The 21,633-nt window shown below is 42.2% G+C and overlaps 2 protein-coding genes across 5 annotated transcripts in view; one reads left to right on the top strand and one right to left on the bottom strand.

The window, feature by feature from the left end:
• Positions 1–2,602: 2,602 nt before the first annotated feature.
• On the top strand, positions 2,603–11,598 carry chic1 (cysteine-rich hydrophobic domain 1). The gene is made up of 6 exons (XM_086016931.1): positions 2,603–2,780; positions 5,086–5,140; positions 7,418–7,573; positions 7,660–7,716; positions 8,609–8,668; positions 9,728–11,598. The coding sequence occupies exons 1-6, from the start codon at positions 2,653–2,655 to the stop codon at positions 9,776–9,778; spliced, it is 507 nt and encodes a 168-aa protein (XP_085873057.1). The 5' UTR covers positions 2,603–2,652; the 3' UTR covers positions 9,779–11,598.
• Positions 11,599–12,194: 596 nt separating this feature from the next.
• lnx2b (ligand of numb-protein X 2b) overlaps positions 12,195–21,633 on the bottom strand; it is a 38,757-nt gene continuing 29,318 nt past the window's right edge. For all 4 annotated transcript variants that reach the window (XM_086016893.1, XM_086016899.1, XM_086016908.1 and 1 more), the window contains 6 exons: positions 20,952–21,356; positions 19,535–19,666; positions 16,852–17,026; positions 16,373–16,616; positions 15,876–16,022; positions 12,195–14,151 (listed from right to left, as the gene is read on the bottom strand). In XM_086016893.1, coding sequence (XP_085873019.1) covers positions 14,016–14,151; positions 15,876–16,022; positions 16,373–16,616; positions 16,852–17,026; positions 19,535–19,666; positions 20,952–21,356 — 1,239 coding nt within the window. In that variant the 3' untranslated portion in view covers positions 12,195–14,015. The remainder of the gene's footprint in view (positions 14,152–15,875; positions 16,023–16,372; positions 16,617–16,851; positions 17,027–19,534; positions 19,667–20,951; positions 21,357–21,633) is intronic.

Below are 21,633 nucleotides of genomic sequence, written 5' to 3'. Positions count from 1 at the left end.
ATCCATTATCTGTACCGCTTCTCCTCACAAGGGTCGCGGGGCGTGCTGGAGCCTATCCCAGCTGTCTTTGGGCAGTAGGCGGGGGACACCCTGAACTGGTTGCCAGCCAATCGCAGGGCACACAGAGACAAACATCCGCACTCACAATCACACCTAGGGGCAATTTAGAGTATCCAATCAACTTACCATGCATGTTTTTGGAATGTGGGAGGAAACCGGAGTGCCCGGAGAAAACCCACGCAGGCACGGGGAGTACATGCAAACTCCACACAGGGAGGCCGGAGCCGGGATCGAACCCGCGACCTCTGAACTGTGAGGCGGACGTGCTAACCAGTCGACCACCGTGCCGCCATATATATATATATATATATATATATATATATATATATATATATATATATATATATATATATATATATATATATATATATATATATATATATATATATATATACATATAATCTGCTCGAACTTGAATAAATGACACTATATATACTGTACATATTTTTATAAGGACTATAAGGAACACTTAAAAATCCTTCACTTTTCTAAAAAAATTAAGTGTGCGCCCTATGTATGGGTGAAAGTTAGCTTTTCAGTTTGTCGTATTTAGTTCGTTCCTATTACATTTGCGTTGTCATTCTCATGCAGATCTAATCCCTAGCAGGCGTCTATGTTTTCGTCGTCGGAACAAAGACTATTTCCTGCTTCTGTGTCTTGTTAAGTTAAATTCCTTCCTATTTACTTTCACATTAATGGGCATCTGTTTTCATCATATTGGAACTAGAACTACTTCCTTCTTTGGTGTTCGAGAATCATGGGAAATGTAGTCCTACTAGCCCAACACTGCGGTCACTGGTACACCCAAAGCTTTTCTGGCTGCATATTTCTAACGTTACAATTTGGGACCGGACCGGTGCAAAGTAAACAAATAGCCAGCTTCCAATAGCTGCCAAGACCAAGCAAAAAATGTTTGATAATGGAGAGTCTATTGACTTATATACAGCGCCTTAACTGTCAACCATGACAACATTTAGCATTAGCTAAAGTAATAACACAACCACCGGTCATCAGATTGACTAGCAATGTTCAAACTTTTTTTTTGTCTGTCGGAGGATCCCCTCCTCCGCCCGAAGCAACCCCCGTGTAAATTACTCGGCGAACAAAAGCGAGACATGCGGCGCTACCCGATGTTTTCAGCCGGTCTGAATTTAGCATAATAGCACTAAATCTATCAAATAAACATATGATACAATTCCACTATATATAACTATTTCACATACTTCACAAAAATAATGCGCCTTATATATGATTTAAAAAAATGTTTTTTTAAATAGATCCATTCATTGATATTGCTCCTACTAATACGGTGTGCCTAATGGCCCGTAAAATTTGGTACTATATTCCTTGAAAATTTCCTGGTCCGGACGGTTATCCGGGGGAATTTTTTAAATACTATTCTGACCTGCTTGGTCCACTTTTAACAATTCATGCATTAGAGCACCTTGCCAGCCACACCTAGACACGTTTCCATATATATTTTTCACAAGAAAGACAAAGATCCATCAAACAGTGTAACATATTGTCCAATCTCTGATGTTAAAAATCTTGCCAAGGTTTCAGCCCATCATTTAGAGCAGGGGTGCCCACACTTTTTCAGCCTGAGAGCTACTTATGGCATGATCGAGTCAAAATGATCTACCACCTACTAAAAATGCAAAACACATTTATAAATGTATTGAGATTTTTTATATGTACCGTATATGCTGGTGTACCATGCATGACTGCATCAACCTTAAAAATCTGTGATTCTCAGGTTTGCTATTCAATGTGTATGGTATATGGGAATGTATATTTTCTAAAGATGTTAATTAGAGCAGCCTAAATCAAACACAGCCTAAATTAACCCCAATGCAAAAATCTACAAAATTATGAAATATAATGAAACAGTTTACCTTTAGTAGTGTTAATAATGGGCAGTATATTTAAAAAAAATATGTATGCATAGTTTATTTTTAAATATAGCAGAGGTCTTCATAGAGGAGTCTTATTTCTTAAGTAAAGTTTACTTACTGGGGTTATCGTCAGCAAAATTTGTGGTTTGTAATATGGGTGGACCTAACAAATTAGGCCCGGTTAAGTTAATTGCATCCTACACCTTGTAAGCCCCACATAATAAATGTGCTCAAGAAATATTCATCATTGTAAATGGAGTGCTTGGGTCAAGAGGGTCAAAGCACTTGGGATTATTTATGAGAGCACCACTGCCTTTTCACTCAAATATATCCAGTAGTTTGAGAAAAACATAGGTGTAGACTTGTAAAGCTTTTCTATATTCATGAAAAACATCAAATGTCAGTTATAGGAATATATCTGCTGATATGATTTATAAGTGGCATTCCAATTGATATATGGACAATTTCTAGAATTTAGCATTTTAACATTAAAAGATTAAAATTCACTCGATCTCTCTGTTTTATTGTAATAACATCAAATCTCTTGTGATTTAACACATTTAATTATTTGAATGGTAAATGTTCACCGCTCTCTCCTGCCTGACCCTCTCCCCTGCGTGCTCGCTCTCATGCTCGTACGTCCCATCGTGCGCGCGCGCGCGGCTCTGCGAATGACGTCACGTCTCGCTGGCCCAACATGGCGGACTTTGATACCATTTACGAGTTAGAAGACGACGACGAAGATGAGCGTGTCGTCATCGAAGAGCGCTTATCCAGATACTGCCCGGATCCTGTTGTGATGCGCGGCGCGGGACACATCACAGTGTACGTTTGCATTTCGTCACGGTGTCGTGTTTTGCTGCGGTCACTTTTGCGTCTTGTAGCTTGTGTGGCCGCTAGGTAGCCAAGTAGCTCACTTTGTAAACAAGAAATGGTCCTCTCGGTGTTGTTAACACACAAAGCGAGCGTCTCCAGCACCTGGCGTTACCACGACAACCGATAACTCGACGCTGTTCTCCGGTGTGGTCCAGCCGGTCGAGGAGGACGTTGTACATAGTGGGTGACGTGACGTGACGTTAGCAAACGAGCTCAGACACGTCACGTCAACACGGTTAACTTGGACGTCAAGTTAATGTTTCAGTCGCGAACGAGCGTGATTGCCGTCACTTGTTTACATTGAGAAGGTAGCTCAACGCTAAAACTGGCGTCACGCTGTGTAGCTTCGTCGTTTTTGTGACGTCATCTGTTACTACTCAAATGTTTAAAAACGGATTTTCAATTATTTATTTATACTTTTTTAGCTCTGATTTAATTGCATTTTATTTATTTTATTGGAGTTTTCAAACGCAATCTTCAAACTTCTTACATTATTTCTAAGATTCCAATAGCATTAAAAAAAAAAAAAAATGTATTATTTTTTTAATATTTGTTCTTATTAGGATTATTAACATTCCGAAATATAGATTTGAAAGAAAATCTTTCATGGAATTATTTTTTTTAGATAATATAATTTTTGATCACTAAGAAATGTCTTGCATAAAAATGGAATTGTAAATTTCATTTTATAAGATACTTATTCTTTTATTGGAATTTGTATTTAATTGAATTTTTATATATTTAAGGACTTACTGTATAAAATAGTATTAACTCGGGGTGTAACGGTACACGTGGGTGTATTAATACGTTTCGGTATGGCATGTTCGGTTCGGTCCACTTGCGTTCGGTTCGGTCCACTTATTAGCGCGAGCTTACGCACGGGCGCTATTGACTGTTGCATGCGGGAGAGGAGAGTGGCGGCACAAAAGTGAGAGCCAGAAAAGAGCCAGAGCTCGAAGGTCTCCCCGTTTGGGAACATTCTGGCTGTCCTGTTAAAATGGCCGACGGGGAAAGGTTCGGTCCACTTGCGTGGTTAAGTGGTTAAGTCCGAAAGTTGTGTGCCGACATTGCTACATGAGATTGGCGGCAGGTAGCACGTCTAACATGCACAGCATCATCCGACCGCGAATGTTTCTTAGACGAGGGAGCAAAAACGTCAAACTTAAATAGCGAGAGTTATCATATTGTAGCGTCTTCCAGGAACATGCCGTCAGACGTAGTTTAATTATCACGTTATTTTTAATCCAAGTACAACTGCTCGCGCTCTTCTTTCTCCGCTGCTCCACTCGCTTGCCGTACGATGCATTCATGAATCTCGGAAACATCACAACTCAGCAGCACACAAATACGACAACAACACAGATAACCCAATTCGTTACAATATGCTGTTCAACATTCAACGATTTCAATGCCTAAAAGGTGTATACAATTTCATAAAGACTTTTTAAAGTTACTGTATTTTTTTCATTATAAAAATAGTTTTAATATAGTTAGCAATAATTGTAACTATTATTGTTTGTATTTTTTTCATCACAAAAAGTGTACATATGTATGTACTGTAATGACAACTTGGCTTTAACTTGAATACTTAGATGTGTCATAGGCTGTTGCTGCTGAGTGTTTAAAGATTTCAGTGTCTTAATAATTTCCTAAATTAAGAGACCTTTATCGTTAGTGTATTTTTTATTCTGGTGTAATTTCTAAGAATATCACCTGAATGGTTCGCTTTTATTTTTTCCCCAAAAAGTACAGTTTACTTGACATCCTTTCAAAATAATTTTTTTTTTTTTTTTTTAAATCTGTTTTTTGTACCGAAAATATACCGAACCGAAGTTTCCAAAAAACCGAACCAAAACGTGATTTAGCGTACCGTTACACCCCTAGCATTAACATACTTTGGATTATGTATTTTTTGTTTTATTTTATAGAATTTTCTTTGTTTTTGTATTTCTTTGTTGCATTTAATGATTTCAATTTATATTTATAGAATGACATCTTTGTTTAGTAATGACTCAGTGAGAACATGATTGCGGTTTTTAATCATTTAATGACTATTTTGATAGAATATTATTCTTAAACAGCATTTGTATTTAGTGGAATTTTTCCCGCTTGAATATAATAACTTTTTTTTCATGACACTTAAGCACATTGAAAATTGTGGCTAGCGGATTTGGACAGTGTACAACATTTTCCAAAAAGTCCGTTGTTAGATTTTCATAATGTACGTTATATGTGTGTGTTTGTGTGTGCACAGGTTCGGGCTGAGCAACAGATTCGATAGCGAGTTCCCGTCCATTCTCACGGGAAAGGTACATTTGCACGTTTGGACTTTTCTTGCACTTTCCACTCACTTCCAGTTGAACAATTAAAAGGCACATCGCTTCTTTTGTCTTCCCCATTCAAACCTCCCCGCCAGCAGATTGGCCGCGTCCACGCTGGCCCCGTCAATGAGTAAGCCGCCGCCAGGGGGGGGCCCGGGCCGGTCGCGTCCGCGGGGTCCGACTCCAGGTGACGAAATAATGCGAGGGCGAGAAGAAAAGGGTCCGTTTCCTGGGTCAGACGCAGGAGCACAAAAAGGCTGCAGGGCCGCGCGCGGGGCTGAGGGAAGTGCGGGGCAATAAAGCGCACCTCCGGCATTGTGAGGCCGGCCGACATGTGATGGACGAGCTCACAATTATGATGATTGAAGGGTGCGCATCAGGCCCTGCTGGGCTTTATTTCCCAGCTCTTTGCTTGTTTGCAAAGAGACCTTTGCATCCTGTCATAAAAGATTACGACCCCCTTTTATGGCGTACAGACTCGGGGCCAGGAATGAGCAATCCATTCAACTCGGTGCTGGCCGGCCCGCCCGCCCGCCCGCCGCAGCCACAGGCCGCACTTCTGCTGCTTATCTTGTCCTTTAAGGCCTTTGACACACGCTCGCAAGGCCAGGGACAACATCGCAAGATGGCATCTGTGCAGAAAATGTAGCTTTCCATATCAGTTGCGATACCGAAAAAGAGCGATATCGCAGAAGGTGATACCGTCAACCTCCGATATATTGGGGTTCATCTTTTCCCCATCCCCGCTATAATTGTGGATTTCAAGTGAAGTTTTTTTTTTTTTTTTTTTAGTAAGTTTTTCCAGACGTCGGATCAAAAGCCAAATAATAGAAATGTGTCTTCAAACGACGTTTTAAAAATGCACAGAGATGCCTAACATTTAATGGAAAGTCCTCCCCTTTGGAATGGCAACAGAAAAGGCTCGATCCCCTCTGAGGCTCCGCTCGGTCCTCGGCCCCTCAAGTAGCGCCTGCTCCACAGACCTGAGGCACCGGGCAGGTGCGTAGGAGTGGAAGAGCTCGGAGAGGTACGCCGCGGCAAGGCCATTTAAAGATTTGTAAACAAATGGAAGCATCTTAACATGAACCCTAAAATGTACTGGGAGCCAGTTGAAGGGAGGCCAGAATTGGTCTTATGTACTCCATCTTCCGAGCTCCAGTTAGGAGGCGAGCAGCAGCATTTTGGACCAACTGGAGACACTTGAGAGAGGACTGGCCGACTTGAAAATAAAGTGCATCGCAGTAATCTAGCCGAGATCTAACAAAGGCATGGATTACTGAGTAAGTGCTGATGAGAAAGGAGGGGCTTTACCTTAGCCCGCTGTCTAAGATGAAAGAAGCTGGACCTAACAACGCTGATTTGTCAGTCCAATTTAAACTGTCCGATTCAAAACCCAAGTTCGAGACAGTTGGCTATAGATATGAAGCCACAGGGCCCAGGTCAACAGGAGGGAGTGTAGAAGAGCCACTGGGACCGAACACCATAACGTCTGTTTTCTTTTCGTTTAAATTTAAGAAATTTAGTGACATCCAGGCTTTGATGTCTTCTAGACAGGACAAAAGTGGTCTGAAGGAGAAAGCGTCTTTTTTGCTCAGTGGGACATAGATTTGACAGTGATCCGCATAGCAGCGGAAGGAAATATGTTTTCCAAGGATGGAACCCAGGGGCAGCAAATACAATGAGAACAGCAAGGGCCCCAAAATAGAACCTTGTGGAACACCATACGATAGAGCGGCAGAGCGGGACTCAAGTAGAACCGAGGCTAACAGAAAAAGTCCTGCCAGCTAAATAGGATCTAAAGAGAATATTATTACCCTAATAGCATAGTCGCCTAAAGCCATATTTATTTTGTTTGGGGAAAACAAGAAAAACATCAAAATCAACAAACAAGAGTCCGGTTGTCCACGATTAACCTTTGTAGTTCCCCATGACCTGGATGACTGGGAATTGACACTGACAAAGGAAAAATACACTTTTTTAACACGGACATTGCTATTCTATTGGTCTTGTGACAGTAAGTTAAAAATGAGGTTAAGTAATGATGCTATTAGGCCAACGATATGCACCTGAGTATTGTTTTGTGCTCTAGTAATATCAGATTTATTATGCATACATGTTTTGCTTGTCTAGGCTGTGCTTTCTCGGAAACCAGAGTAGGCCCAGTGTGATGAATCCGGATCGGTGCAGTGTGCAATTGACCGTCTCCTAGACGTCCAATTCGGAAGTCAAGTAAACCTTGCCGCGCTCACATTTGTTTGGTCCAAGGTGGCGCCGGAGGAGTTCCGCACCAGTGTGGGTCGCGTCAACGCCTGCCTGAGGAAGAATGTGCCCGTCAACGTCAAGTGGCTGCTGTGCGGGTGCCTGTGCTGCTGCTGCACAGCCGGATGCAGCCTGTGGCCTGTCATATGTCTCAACAAGAGGGTCAGACGAGAGACAAAATATTCCAGTGTGCCGAACAACAAGTTAAGTTTTCTTTCTGGACTCATTGGTGTTCTCTCCTACCACAGACAAGAAGGTCCATTCACAAGCTGTTAGAATGGGAGAACAACAGATTGTACCATAAGGTAGCTAAACCTCCCTGAAAGTCTGTCTTTCTCTGTACCTGTCTCCCGATCTCGCCCTTTGTGTCCGCTTGGTTTCTTTGTCTCACTATGTCTATCCGTATTATTTGTCTTTGTTTCTCAGTCTGTCTCCCCGTGACTCTCTATCTTGCTGTTCCCGTCGGTCTCGTTCTGGGTTCTCTCTCTTTCTGGTTGTGTCCGTTTCTTTGCCTATTTTTGTCTCTCTGTAATTGTCTGTGTCTCTGTTTGTCACCGTCTGTCTCTCTGTGTGTGTATGTTTGTTTATCTGTCTGTTTCTTTGTCTTTCTCTGTTACTGTCTGTCTGTCTTTGTGTCTCTCTGTGTGTCCGTGCGTCACTGTTTGTATCCCTCGGTGTATCTTTGTCGTTCTGTCTTTCGGTCTCTTTCTGTGTCCCTCTCCATTTTTCTGTCTGTCTGTCTGTCTTTGTGTCTCTCTCTCCCCGTCTCTCTGTGTCTGTCACTGTTACTGTTTCTATCTCTCTCTCTCTCTTTGTCTCATTCTGTCTCCCTCCATTGCTCTGTCTCCCTCCGTGTCTGTCTTTCTCTGTGATTATTCCTGATTCTCCGTTTTTTGTCCGTCTGTCTGTCTCTCGTGGGCCCTGTCGCGGTGTTTCTCTCTGTCTTGCTTTCTCCGTTTCTGTCTTGTCTGTCTCACTCTCTCGTTATCTCTGTCAATCTCTTTCCCTGTTTGGCTGTCTTGTTTGTCTGTCAGTCAGTCTGTCTGACAAGTGTTCGCGTGTGTGCGCACATGGACATAAAAGAAGCCCTTCAGCATGTCTGGCCACAGTTTGACCTCACACACACCAGACAGCCCTGCTGTCTTTGTGTGTGCGTGTGTGTGTGTGTGTGTTATTGATCTGGCCTTTTCTGTTCAGCTGGGCCTGCACTGGAAGCTGAGCAAAAGAAAATGTGAAAGCAGCAACATGATGGAATATGTAAGTAGTATCACTGTATCTCCTAGTCACATCATGTTCACCACACGTCTACTTTAGTCCCAACATTTTTATTGAAACAATTAAAATTGACCTTTTTTTTTTTATTCCAGTATAACATCCATGTCTTTCAATTTACAACAGTAACAAATTGCCCACCTCTGACTTGCAGTAAGGGATCATGTGATCAGCAAGCTTACGCACAGTTCTCTAGGGCAGTGGTCCAGTGCCCGATCTTTTTTCGGACCATGGACCGCTTTCGCCTAAGGACATATTTTGACGGACCGTCGAAGCTGCGGCGCAGCAACGCAGAGATAACCTTCTCACCGGTCCGGTGTCCCTTCTGCGATGCATTTGGAAACCAACTCTCGGCGAATGTAGCCGTTAGCGAGGAGCCAGCTGCCACAATGGTTCTTCATAGGCTACTATGCCGGCAAGAGTCAGCTTCAAACTAAAAGTGAAACAAGTAATAATATACCGGTACATTCATGTACTTACTTACTTAGCTTTCATTTTGAAGTTGGCCCTCGGAAGTAATTGTTGTGGTGGCTGACTTGACTTTGAATTGAGGCTGGCCTGACCTATTCTTAGTGCGCAAAAGCACGATATTCAATTTCAAGTGCTCATGTGCACCGGCGCACCACTTATGTGCACTCCTGATAACAACAATAATATAATATGTAATAGTAACACAGTAATCCCTCGTTGATCGCAGTTAAACAATGTGTCTTTCTGCAATATGGCTATATTTTTCATTTTTTGAAGAATACCTTTTGAAAACACGCGAAACTCGAACCGCAAAGTGGTGAGGGATTACTGTATTTAGTAATATTTATGAATTAAGGGTTAGGTTCAACAACAGCTGACATTTTTTTCAGAAACATCCCAGCTATAAATCACTACGCATGATCAAATCGGTATTGCACAAGCTTTTATAGGTCAAACTGAAAAACATGGGTCATTTCCTGCGGCAAACCTGTGCCACTGACCCACGGTACACTAATTACAATCAAGCGTGAACTACTATTGAATGAAAGTAACATTATTTTGTTGTGTGTGTAGGTGATTCTTATAGAATTCTTACCCAAGTATCCAATAATGAGACCTGACTGAAGATGCAACCTGCAACCCCTTTTCTACTTCAGTGCCTTGTCGGAATGAAAAATGAGCGACTTCCCCCACCCCAGTGCAGCTGTACATGGAACTCTTGCCACACTGTCACTTTGCTTTTGAGCGCATTTTGCACAGCCAGTGAGACACGTCGCCCGCCCCCCCCTTGTTGCACTCCTGTTTCATGATGGGGTAAAAACTCATCAAAGTGCATTTATACCCCCAGAAGAAGACGTTACGGCCTTATGTTCCTTTTTTAGAGTATAAAATGGGAGGTTGATCCATTGCTGCGCTGGCTTTTCTGTTTAAATCCACGTCTCGGCAAGTTTCCTTCCCTCTGTGTAAATACTGTTAACATCAAATGTCCATTGTTTACATGTTAGCTGGTTGTCGTTGTTGTTGCCAATGAATTGCTGTACCATAGTTTTTCTAGTTCGTACGGACCTGTTTACCTTGTAAGCCATATATAGTATATATAGTTCAAGAGAACCTAATACAGTGTTGAAGCTGTCATGTTTGCCAATAAGGAAGATTAGAACTATTCAATTGTGTCATTATTTGTTTTTGAGTTCACGGGTGTCAAAGTTGAGGCCCAGAGGTCGGAAGACTCACACTAAAGCAAATAGTGTGGCAGAATATAATTTTTTTTTTTTTTTTCCTGCTTAAATGTATTTGTTGTTTACATGTGAGCAGAAAATGTAATCCGAAAAATCTTTTTTTTTAACTTTAATGGTATTTACTAACAGTTATTTTCACACAATTCCTTGGACAATAGTTGTGACTTCTGATTTCTAATTGAAATTGTTGTTAAAAATCTGAACAATTAGCGTTTTTTAACTATAACTATTATTAGGGTTGCAAAGGGGTGGAACATTTCTATCCAGTTTCTGCGACGTTAGTTAAATTCCCATGTGAATTCAAACAGGGAATTTTGGAAATACTCCACATGGGAAACATTCTTGGTGAATTAGGGGTCATTTAAAGCAAATGTATCATATTCAAGCATAAATATAAATATTTCTTCCTTAGCAGGTAGTTCTCCTTGCCCACCTGTGAGGGCATTACAGCACCTTAAAAGTGGAGGTCAAGTCCAAAAACCTTTTTGCCAATAATATGGTCTATGTGCCCCCACTAGTCTAAACAGGGCATTCTGATTAAGATTGCATGGAGTAATAAATAAAAAGATTAACTTAACGTTTTCATACATCTCATCGCGCAGTCTTTTTATAACATTATACTGCCCTTTGCTATCGACTGGAATTGATGTCAAAGTGCCCTTGGGGTCGCATTGCGAATGTCACGGCTCATCTGTCTTCTGGGTTTGGCCATGTTTGGACCACGTGTAGTTGGGACACTTAAAGCGGAAGTCGACTCAAACATATTTTTTTCACGAATATGTTCCCAGCAGGCCCACTAGTTGAAACACAGCATTCTGATTAATTTGGCGTTTGTGGAATATAAATTCATGTGGAAAGTTTCCACTGTTGAATAATCCAGACTTTTGCAACCCTAGTTTTCACAACCCTAGTTTTCACAGTCATACTGGCCCCTCTGAGTTAAACTATGACTTCAACGTGGCTCATGATGTAAACGAAGTTTAACGCCTTCAGTTTAGTTTGATCCCAACATGCTGTTCTTGTTTTGTTTTTTTTGTTATTCTCTTCCATGGCTGCAACCATTTATACTAACTAGAGTGCCTCTCCCATAGTTGAACCACATACCCGCAGGCTGAAATGTTGTCCTGTTACCATTTCTTCTAAATGTTTGCCCAAATAACCCCCACCCCCCTTTATAAAAATCAAATAAAACTCATTTGGACTTTTCATGTGTTGTCAATTGTCTCTGCTCCACAAAACACGCCTCGTCCAAATCTTGTTAGGCAAGGCGCGGCGGTAAAATCATTAACTTTAACAAGACGGCCCGCAATTACTTGGACATGAGTGTAAAAGTCAAGTAGCAGTAGTAGCAGTAAAACTGATCGACGGACCTCAAAGTGAGTCAAACTAGAGCCACAGAGTCCCTTTTTATGGTCCTTTGTCTGATTGTTTTCATGTCGTCTGGCCCACTGGCCTACGGCGCAACCCCCGCCAATATCAGTAAGATAAGAAAGTGAAACATTTACTGTCATACAGTCCCATAACTACTTTTACAGGTAATGAACGGTTTCATTATGCAACACTTTCTGCTCATTTGGGACTGAACAGCACATGAGCAGGAAGCCTTGGGCAGTAGGCGTTTCTGTCCACTAGGGGTCAGGCTGTACAATATGTTGGACAATTTTGCTGGACTGTCGACCAGCCAATGCAAAGCAGTTTGAACATTTAGTCTATATCTTTGAAATGTATCTTTTGGGTTCCACTGTTATAACCAACCTAAACAGGGTTGACACCCCCCATTCTAGTCAATAAACATCCACCAGTCACTGTCGTGATTTTTATTGTATTCACAGAGATGGCAGTAAAGGGTGGCTCATGGCACGTCTAAATCAAAGCCACTCTGGACTGAAAATTCTACGTCAGGGGGATTTCTCGAGGGATAATTTACATTCAAGCGAGGCACCTTTCAATAAGTGACCAAATGCAGGTGCATCTCAATTATTTAAAATATGGTAGAAAAGTCCATTTATTTTAGTAGCTGAATTCAGTAAGTGACACTCATTAAACAGATTCATTAAACACAAAGTAATAGAATTTTCAGAAGACCAATTCCTATCTTAATGTCTACATTAAAAATTGTGCTGGATTTGGGGTTTTCAAAGTAATAATCAACAAAATAAAACATGGTAAAATCATGAAAAAAAAACTCTTAGTATAAAGTGAATCTATATACAGTTATAGCCATTTCACTTTTCTAAATTTAACAACTAAAGAAATGACATTTTCCACTTTGAGATGCACCCGTAAATGTGAATAAATACAAGGGAATGGACACAAAATGTCAAAGCAAGAAGAACAACACAATTATGACGGATTTAAGATATAAACATGTACAAGGGGTGAGTCTCGCTGAATGGAGAACTGCATTGTCAGGAACTTTTTAAGTCAAGACCCCCATAGTGGCTCAAGCATCCCCCACCCCCGCTAAAAGAAGCATTCACTGTGATGGCTTTGAAGAAAGTGCAGTAAAAGTGGACAAAGGACACTTTGGTCTTTATAGTCAGGAGTCGTTCAAAATTGGTCACGAGCAGCCAACATGAATCCTTCATCGTGACCGTCTGTGTGTGTGTCTCTTCCAATCCAAAAAAAGAACAGAGACAAAAATGTGCGCCAAATAATTCAAAGTCCTCCAAGTTGGCGGACGTGGTCGCTGATTGCCTTCACGTTTTCATCCTGGTCAACCTCAAAAGTGTACAAACAGGGTGTGTCCCCCCCGACCCCCCAAAAAAATATTTACTCACTCTTTGGCTCCTTGTTACTCATATATTTTTTGTTTTGGATTTAAATAATCCTAAATAAAGGCAAAAGTTTGATTAACTTCAAGAAAATTTTGTAATGAAGTGGCAGTATGAAAACATCATCAAAGTGATGAAGAGGTAACCTTGAATTCCCTGCATGCTCCTCCAACCTCACACACATTTTTTTTTTTTTTTTTTTTTAAATGGGGATCTCTTGAAGATAAGGTTTAACGCCATAAAACCTGCAACAATCAATGAGTTGAAAGACAGACATTAAGAGACTATGTCTCGTAATTACAAACTTGTAATTACAATGTTCCATTCGTCAGTGTTATCAATTGTTTGGAAAACTGCAAACCAGTGTGTACTTTTGCAAACACTGGAATGAGTACCGTAGATTCAACTGGGGAGATGTTTGCTACTTAATTTTTTGACACAGGTTTTTTTTTTTTTAATGCCATGAAATTACACTACCACCTAAAAATAAGGGGTATTGGTGTATTTCAGTTAAAAGTTCAGGATGAACCTAAAATGCTTGGAAAGTCACAGAGAGTAAACAGTAGGCTGTAACCGATACTTGTCGAAACACCTGATGTAAATTTTAAAATTTAACTCCTTGTTAGAGAACAGCAAGTTATGTGAATTTGCAAATGCTGAACCGCAGACATGTGGGGGTCCACTCTATTTAACTCATGGCCAGTCAAAGAGTGAGTACAGTTTTTTTTGGGACACCCTGTATTTATGCGAGTCCGGCCCTTTAAGAAAGCACACCGGCACACGTGGAGTGGGGGGGAAGTTACCTGCTGCTTTGTGCACAGGATTCTCCCTAATTATTGAGTCTGGTGGCTAGACCAGACTCCCGGGCCAGCACACCACTGTCAGCGTCACTTTATTCTTCTGAAGCTTGAGCATGGGGATAAGCGACGAGTTGTTCATGCCCACCGTCGTGGCGCCGTTCACCGCCACTATCTCGTCGCCACACCTGCAAGACAAATATTGGTCAGTCACTAGGGTTGCATGATACATGTGACATATGGAAAAACATGCGATATGTGATATGGTTCTTGAACATAGCAAGATCAATATAATAGCGATATTCAACATGTTCCTAAAGAAATTGCATTTTTATTATCTAATGAAAGAATTAAAAAATTTTTTTTTTTTTTACACAGCAAAATAAGCAAGCTCAATGTATTCTTAGCTAATTATTTGGAATTACCCTAGATAATGTTCAACTATTGGGTGGCGATGCACATTTAAGTTTGCGTCTGGTCTGGTCAAATTCAGATAAAAGCATACAATTCCGTACGAAAAATATTGCATGTCTTTGCGATATGCATATTGCATGAGCCAATATCGCGATATCGATATTTTTTCAATAATTCGTGCAACCCTATTAGACACCAGAGAGTGAACCAACTACAGTAGGGATGTTCAAATTCACACACTGAAGATAAATGTTGATAATCATTATATAGGCTGAATCCAATTAAATATGCTATCGAGCGGCGATTTTCAAAGTGTGGAGTGTAAATTATCGCTGAATTAAATACAACTAATTCATTAAATGTATAACATTGAGACCATGAAATACAATCAGATATATTCGAAAAAAGGCACAGTAATTTTTCATTTTTCAAGCACAGCACATTTTTAAGTACAGTTCAATTGTATTTAACTTTTATGTACAACACGTTTGCATTTAATTTTGAACTGAACGACTGAAGGACCAGCGGATTTCTGACGGACTGACGATTACAATTCAGTTTGTCACGCGAAATGACGGACTGACGAGTGACGGACGGATGGCGGACCAGCAAAATTTTGTAAAATGCCCACCTCAGCAGTATACTCAGTTAAAGGTTTCATATTATCAACATATAATTATAACGGCCTAGATTAACCTTTCATACCTTATTGTGTGTGGAGTAATTTGTACTCCACTATGACATGCATCCACACACCAAGACAATAAAACAATGTAATCACACGAAAAACAGGTTCACACACGAACATAGTTAAATACGCGCATTTTTGGTCTTACATCCGCACATCTACAAACAGATACCACTTATACACTGTACCGGTACTCCAAATGTGATTTACCATAAGTGGTCTGCTAAATTGGGAGCCATCTATCATCAGGGAAACAATTGGAAAGATCTGTCAGGCGGTGTTTACAGGATACGAGGGCCCGACCGAGGTCTTGGAGGACACTTTGGACCAGAGTCAGGACACCTCGACCTGGACCAGACGCAGCCACCAGGAAGGAGGCTGCGTGCGCAAACGGGACCTTTGGGGCACCCGTGGACGAGGACCCGATGATGAGATAAACCTACATCTGGGCTAAGGCTTTTTGTTAGTGCAACATTATACATTGAGGGTTTAATTTTAGATTAATTTTTGCGAGGATAAGAAAAGCAACCCAGATTTGAGTTTGTACAATTCCTCAACTCCAGATATTGAAAGAAACTATATATATTTTTTTTACTTTTGTAAAGTAGTTATTTTGGAGAAGAGGGGATTTTGCCCGGCAGCAAGGTAAATGTCATTAATTATTCATTAAGTGGCTCTGATTTGCTTCTGTAATACTAATCAAACCAGAGTTCCACCAAATAAACCAATAACTATTTAAAAGGGCCCCCAGCCACTAAGAAAGAAGAAAAGTTGGGCACCGAGTTAAAAAAGGTTCTTGTTTTAACGTACTTGAGGCGGCCATCGAAGTGAGCGGGCGTGCCGGGCACGATGGTCTTGATGAAGAAGGGACTCTCCTCGTAGCGTCCGACAATGCTGAAGCCCCAGCTCTCGTTGTTGCTCTTCTGCAGGACGATGTCCCGGCACCAGTGCATATGGCTGACATGACAACGGCAACGTTAGCGGAAAATAAACGCCCCAAACAGGTCTTACGATGTGGAATTGGAACCAGATGGAAATATAATATTTGGAGGGAAAAAAAACCCACTAAAGTCACGCAGCACTTCAATGTGTATTACGTGTCTTTGGTCAATAAAGGTTGGAAAAGACTATTTACATTATCTAACAAATCTGCACATTTATATTGCACTCGCATTGGCAAAATGTATCTGAGGCCAACAGATATCAGATTCCTTCATTTTTTTAACTTTTGGCATATCGCACTTGCCTCACTTGAAAGCAAAAAATTGGAACTGTGTCACATGACCCAAGTGGATGAAGAGTTGTACCTCGGTAAGCCCAGCCATCGCGTCCACAGCGGCGTCCAGTTAAAGGCGTCTTCCCGTGCGTCCTCCGCGCCGTTCGACCCGTTTCCGCCAGCAGCCTCGGCGTCCTCCTGCGACTCTTCCGAAATGGTCTGGATGACACGTAGCGCCACCTGGGGCTGAGCAGCCTGTGCCTTCAAGGTGGAAACGGCCTCGCTGTACGTTAGTTGCGTCAGGTCCACGCCGTTGATGCTCAGCAGAACGTCTCCTGAGGACGCAGAGAATTCAGAACGGAATTTGTGAGCGAAGGAGGACATTGGCAGTTATTTGCCCGGGGGGTAAGGGGTGAGCCCCTACTAATAGTGAAAGCTCACGAGTAATTGATGCCCCTAGGTAGCTGAGGATAGTTTCCACAGGGGAAAAAAAAAAAAAAACACCATAGAAGGAATAGTGAATTGCTGATAAGCGAGGGTCCACCGGACTGCAAAGATTCTTGCGTGTACCTCGTTTGATGGTGCCGTCTCGATGCAGGCATCCGACGGGCTGCACGCTGGTGATGTAAACGGGCAGGCGGCTGCGGCAGTCCCTCCCGCCGGCAATGGTGATCCCCAAGGAAAGGCGAGGCTCCTTCTTCAGACTCACCGTCTTCTCCTGGCTGGAATACCCACCCGGAGGATCCTGTATGATTGCACAACCATGTTCAGTACACACATTTCATTTTAGTGTTGATATCAATAAAAGGTGCTTTTTTCGACATTTTTCCATTTGAATCACTGTAGCACCAATGCAACAGTTTTCTCCAGTATCAAAACGCTGTATATAAGAAATGATCAATTTAACACTGGTCTTCGTCCACAAAGTGGTAGCCTCTTCACTAAAGCGGGGTACACACATACCAAATTTGAGCATGTTCCCTCCGATGAAAGATTATCGGATGTCATTTCCGTCGACTGAAAACTCAGGTAACAACCAATCACGGCTCAGCTTCAGAAAACAGGTCAGCCTTGATCGGTCGAACACTGAGTAGTTGTGAGGTCATTTTCAGTTGACAGAAGTGACAAAATGGCCGCCCCCAGACATGGCTAATAATGAGTGGATTAACTCTTATTCCACAAACGCAATATTTATCAGAATGCCTTGTTTCAACTAGTGGGCCTGCATAGAACATATTCTTGAAAAAAATATGATTGGGTTGACTTCCCCTAAGATTTTTTTTCTGCAAAATCAGATTCATTTGGTTAAAAAGAAAAAATACGGAAAAATCGACGTAAACCGTCTGACACATTGGCAGTAGGAAGAAAGCACCGGTTTAAGGAATGAATCCAATTGTTTCCAATACAGGGGCGCAGTTGCAGTTAAAAAAAAAACAAACAAAAAACATTTTCACAATGTTAGCACAACAATTACATTTGTTACTTTAGCCACCGCTTGAAGAAGTGGACTGATTAAGATCTGCGGATCATTCCTGCCATTTCGGCTAACATTCACGGAGTGGCGCCGCCAATTACGTGGAACAATCGCCTTAATTAAAAAGCATCAGGCAGTAACAAATGTGGAACATGCGAGATGGAGGCCGCGTGCGAGCTCCCACACTGGTGTCTCGTAATGGAGAAGATGTGTGGAAAGTGACAGCTCCCGGCAGCCTCCTGGCTGCGCTCTGCAGACTGTAAACCGCCGGAAGGGAAGCTCGGGGGAGGTGGCCAGGCCTCTTCCTCCAGCCGGCGGGGGGTCCTTCCCCCCCGGCAAGACAAAAAGGCTCCACTCTGCAGGCGAAAGCTAACTGTTACCCGCTTTGATCCTCTGCCACCCAAAGAAAGAAGGGCCCAAAAAACAACAAGGCAGCGGCCCCGCGGTGGCAGACTGAGCAGCACCCCGGGCCTTTTGATCAGGACAGAAGGAAGCCCTCCACGGCCGCTTTCATCTCCGTGCTGCGACGCAGGTGTCTGCTCTCAAAGCTTTGCACCCCCAGCTGGGGGGCTGCTATTCTTCCTGCTCACGCTGTATGGAACAACTGAGTGGCGCTGACAAAGCGGCGCATGTCACAATTACACTGTGTAAACGCTGACAATGTCCTGTTTTGGGTAGCGCCGCAAGCTGCAGTGTTTGCGTCACAGGAAGCCGGGCATGCACGCTGAAACGCGAGGCATTTCGGAGTGGGGTGATTGGGAAAACGTTTCAAGAGCAATGAGGTGTCACAATGCTGTCATACGGTTCAAGAAAAAGATACAGCGACATTGATCAAACGTTCACTTCTCACTGTGTAAATATGTCCAAAAAAAAGCATAAAACTGTTTTTCTCCAAATCAGAATCAAGACTCTACCAATTGTTCATAAAAATGGTATACAAATCATAAATTTGGCTGATATAATTACTTTTCTATAGTATATATACACACACTACTATACTTTTACAGTATAAAATCTAAGTGAATATTTAACATTTGACATTTTCTGGGCTTTATGTCATTCCTTATGGAAAAAGCTAGCAAGACGCGAAAAAAAAAAGCACTGTAAAAAGATCCATGATTATTGATCAATACATGCGGATAAAACTCAAAATAATGACCAGTAAAAACTGTTTAAAAAAAACAACAACATTTTTTGAAAAGTGCTTATTTTACTGTATTTATGAAATCTGCACTGGCCCAATTGAGCCAGTGACCGCGTGAACATTAAGTGGCCCGACAAAGGTCATGTAGTGGACCCGGACCACTGATCCATCATTAATGTAGAACCCCGAAACATTAAGAAACACCCATTGTAAATCTAAACACGAACTTATACGAAAGCATAGACAATACATAAATAGGGTGTCCAGAATTGAATAAGGAAAATCGTTTTCTATGGCAGCCAGTGGAGTACTGTGGAGGCTTCCCTCATTTAAATAAATCAATTCTGTGTAATTGCAACCGTGCGGAATGTGTCACTTGAGCGGTATGAAGAAATAGACAAAAAAACGGGCTTGCAGAGTAAACCCAGCCTTTGATGACCTTCTCAAGCAACACAGTAGCGCGTCACCTCAGTTCAACTACTTGTCTCGGCTCATGGTCAACAAAATGTTCACAATCAAATCCTTAAGAATGTGTACCCCGCTTTACACACGCCGCGCATGTGTAAAATTGTGCAGTGTGAGGGTTAACATTTGAAGACGACTCGGGTGATGTGCAGAAACATGTTCGGCTGTACCTTCATGTAGGTGGAGCACCGCCTGAAGTACTGCGGCTCAGGCACCCTCCTGGCAGCTCGGCCTTGTGGTCCGCCTTCGTCCTGCGTCTCTGCCAGCCTCAAGACTACAAAGTTGACGCGCACCTCACTGGCCTGTAAAACAAAACGCCACGTCACTCACTGGTAGATTAACCAGATGTTTTATCTTGAAGGGCAAGCAAGCATGTAGAACTTCGAAGTGTCTGCTCAGCAGAAAAAGCGTTTCACTTCTCCAGTTTATGTAAGAATGGCAACATGAAAAACAACATTTTTCTAGCTTTGAAGGACCCAATGAGCACAGTGGCCTCCATCATCAGTAATGGAGGAGATTCCAAAACTGCCAAAAGTTAGCTTCCCAAGCTTGAGTATATTCATATTTCGAAAAGACTTGAGGATGGAAATGCGGCTAAAGATGCATCAACAACATTTTTTAGACAGTGGTCAAGTTCGAAATGATTTTCTTTTCATATTGTCAATAGCCGCAGTCAGCTGGCGGCTGCGAGGCTCATCCTCAAACGAGTCACATTCCCGTGTTCAAGTCTCCAATCTCGGCGGGCTCCACTTTGCAGTAATACATAAAACCGTATTTTTGTCCCTTTTCAAGTGAAAGCGACAACAAACCCTAGGCATCGTCTTCTTCGTGGACATTTGTCGGCAGAAAAGAGCATCTGCCGATACAAATGTCCGTGCGGAAACACAGAAGTGGCCAAACATTTATTCTGGGTACCGCAACTATGATTTTAAAATGATGAATTACAATGTCGAGCCCGCAATTTTTGTGGTCGACTTAACCGAGTTAGCCGCCGTTTTCCCCCGGCCCTAGTTAACTTATAACACAAGAAAATGTGAAAAAAGTAAAGTGCTGCAAATATGTTACAAATGCAGAGTAAATCTCAACGTGCAAGAGTCAATCACTATCATCACAAACGGATTAGTAAAGTCAAAATGCCACTAAACGTTCTTGAAAAACGATTTAAGACCATAATTACAAAACAATCAAAAGAAAAACAGCAAGTACGGCAGTAACTGAGCGTTCCTTCTTGTGCCGCCTAACCGCATGCTCTTATGTCAGGCACAGTTTGCAACCATGTATTTTCATATCTTAGGGATCATCGGATACCAAGGACCCCTGTGCAACCATGACTCATTTTGAAATTGTTGCATATGATAGAAACCCACTTTTCCAACATATTTGAACACACACAAAAATCCCAAGCATAAAATGTAAAGTAAAAACTCTACGTATTGTATTCCGTACTGTGGCTCTCCTTTCCCACATGCAAGGGCATTACAGTAAGGAAAGTATACTGTAAGAAACCATGAGAAATATTTGTTTAAAAATCTGCAATATAGCAAAGCCATAAACAACAAACCACAATTTAGCAGGGAAAAACTATACCTGTATGATCTGGGCGGCACTCTCAGGTGTACCGTGCCTCAAGTCCTGTCCATTGATGGCCAAAACTTTGTCACTATTCTTCAGTTTGCCGTCTTTGGCCGCCAACCCTCCCGACAGCAGATCCAGGATGAAAACGCCGCTCTCGTCCGATTTGCGGATAAGCTTAATGCCGAGCGGTTCGGAGCGTTGACTTTTGGTCAACGTCACCTGCAGCACAGTGCCGGGGTTCTGAGCCGAGGCCGCGTTGCCGTGGGTGCCGCCGGACAAGGCGGGGTGCTGATCGGAGCGCGCCTCCCTCGGTTTGAAACCTTTCTCCTGCATCACAGTGAGCCTGACGAGGGAAGGTTGGCGTAGCACGGCAACGGCCCGAGCGTGAGGGACGGATGCCAGGCTGATGTCGTTCACCTGAAAACATGTAGCACAGACAAGATAATGCTGCGTGTATATCAGGTAGGGATGTAACGATTAATCGAAAATCGATTTAAATTCGATTCATCGATTCTATAATGTGCTTAAATTCATCTAGAAACATCTAGAAAATGATGTCTTGAAACGTTTTTCCATTCCAGATGCAGTGTAGATCTAATTATGCGCTTGGACCAAAAATCATTGTGTGTTGCGTTTGCGGATGGCTGCAGAACCACACTACTGCACATAGACAAGCATGGTAGCAATTTTTAAA

Source organism: Filicampus tigris, chromosome 2 (assembly GCF_054856515.1).
Source record: "Filicampus tigris isolate MCC_2025a chromosome 2, RoL_Ftig_1.0, whole genome shotgun sequence".
Lineage (NCBI taxonomy): Eukaryota > Metazoa > Chordata > Actinopteri > Syngnathiformes > Syngnathidae > Filicampus > Filicampus tigris.
Note: the sequence above shows the minus strand (reverse complement) of the source record. Positions and strands in the feature narration are given on the sequence as shown.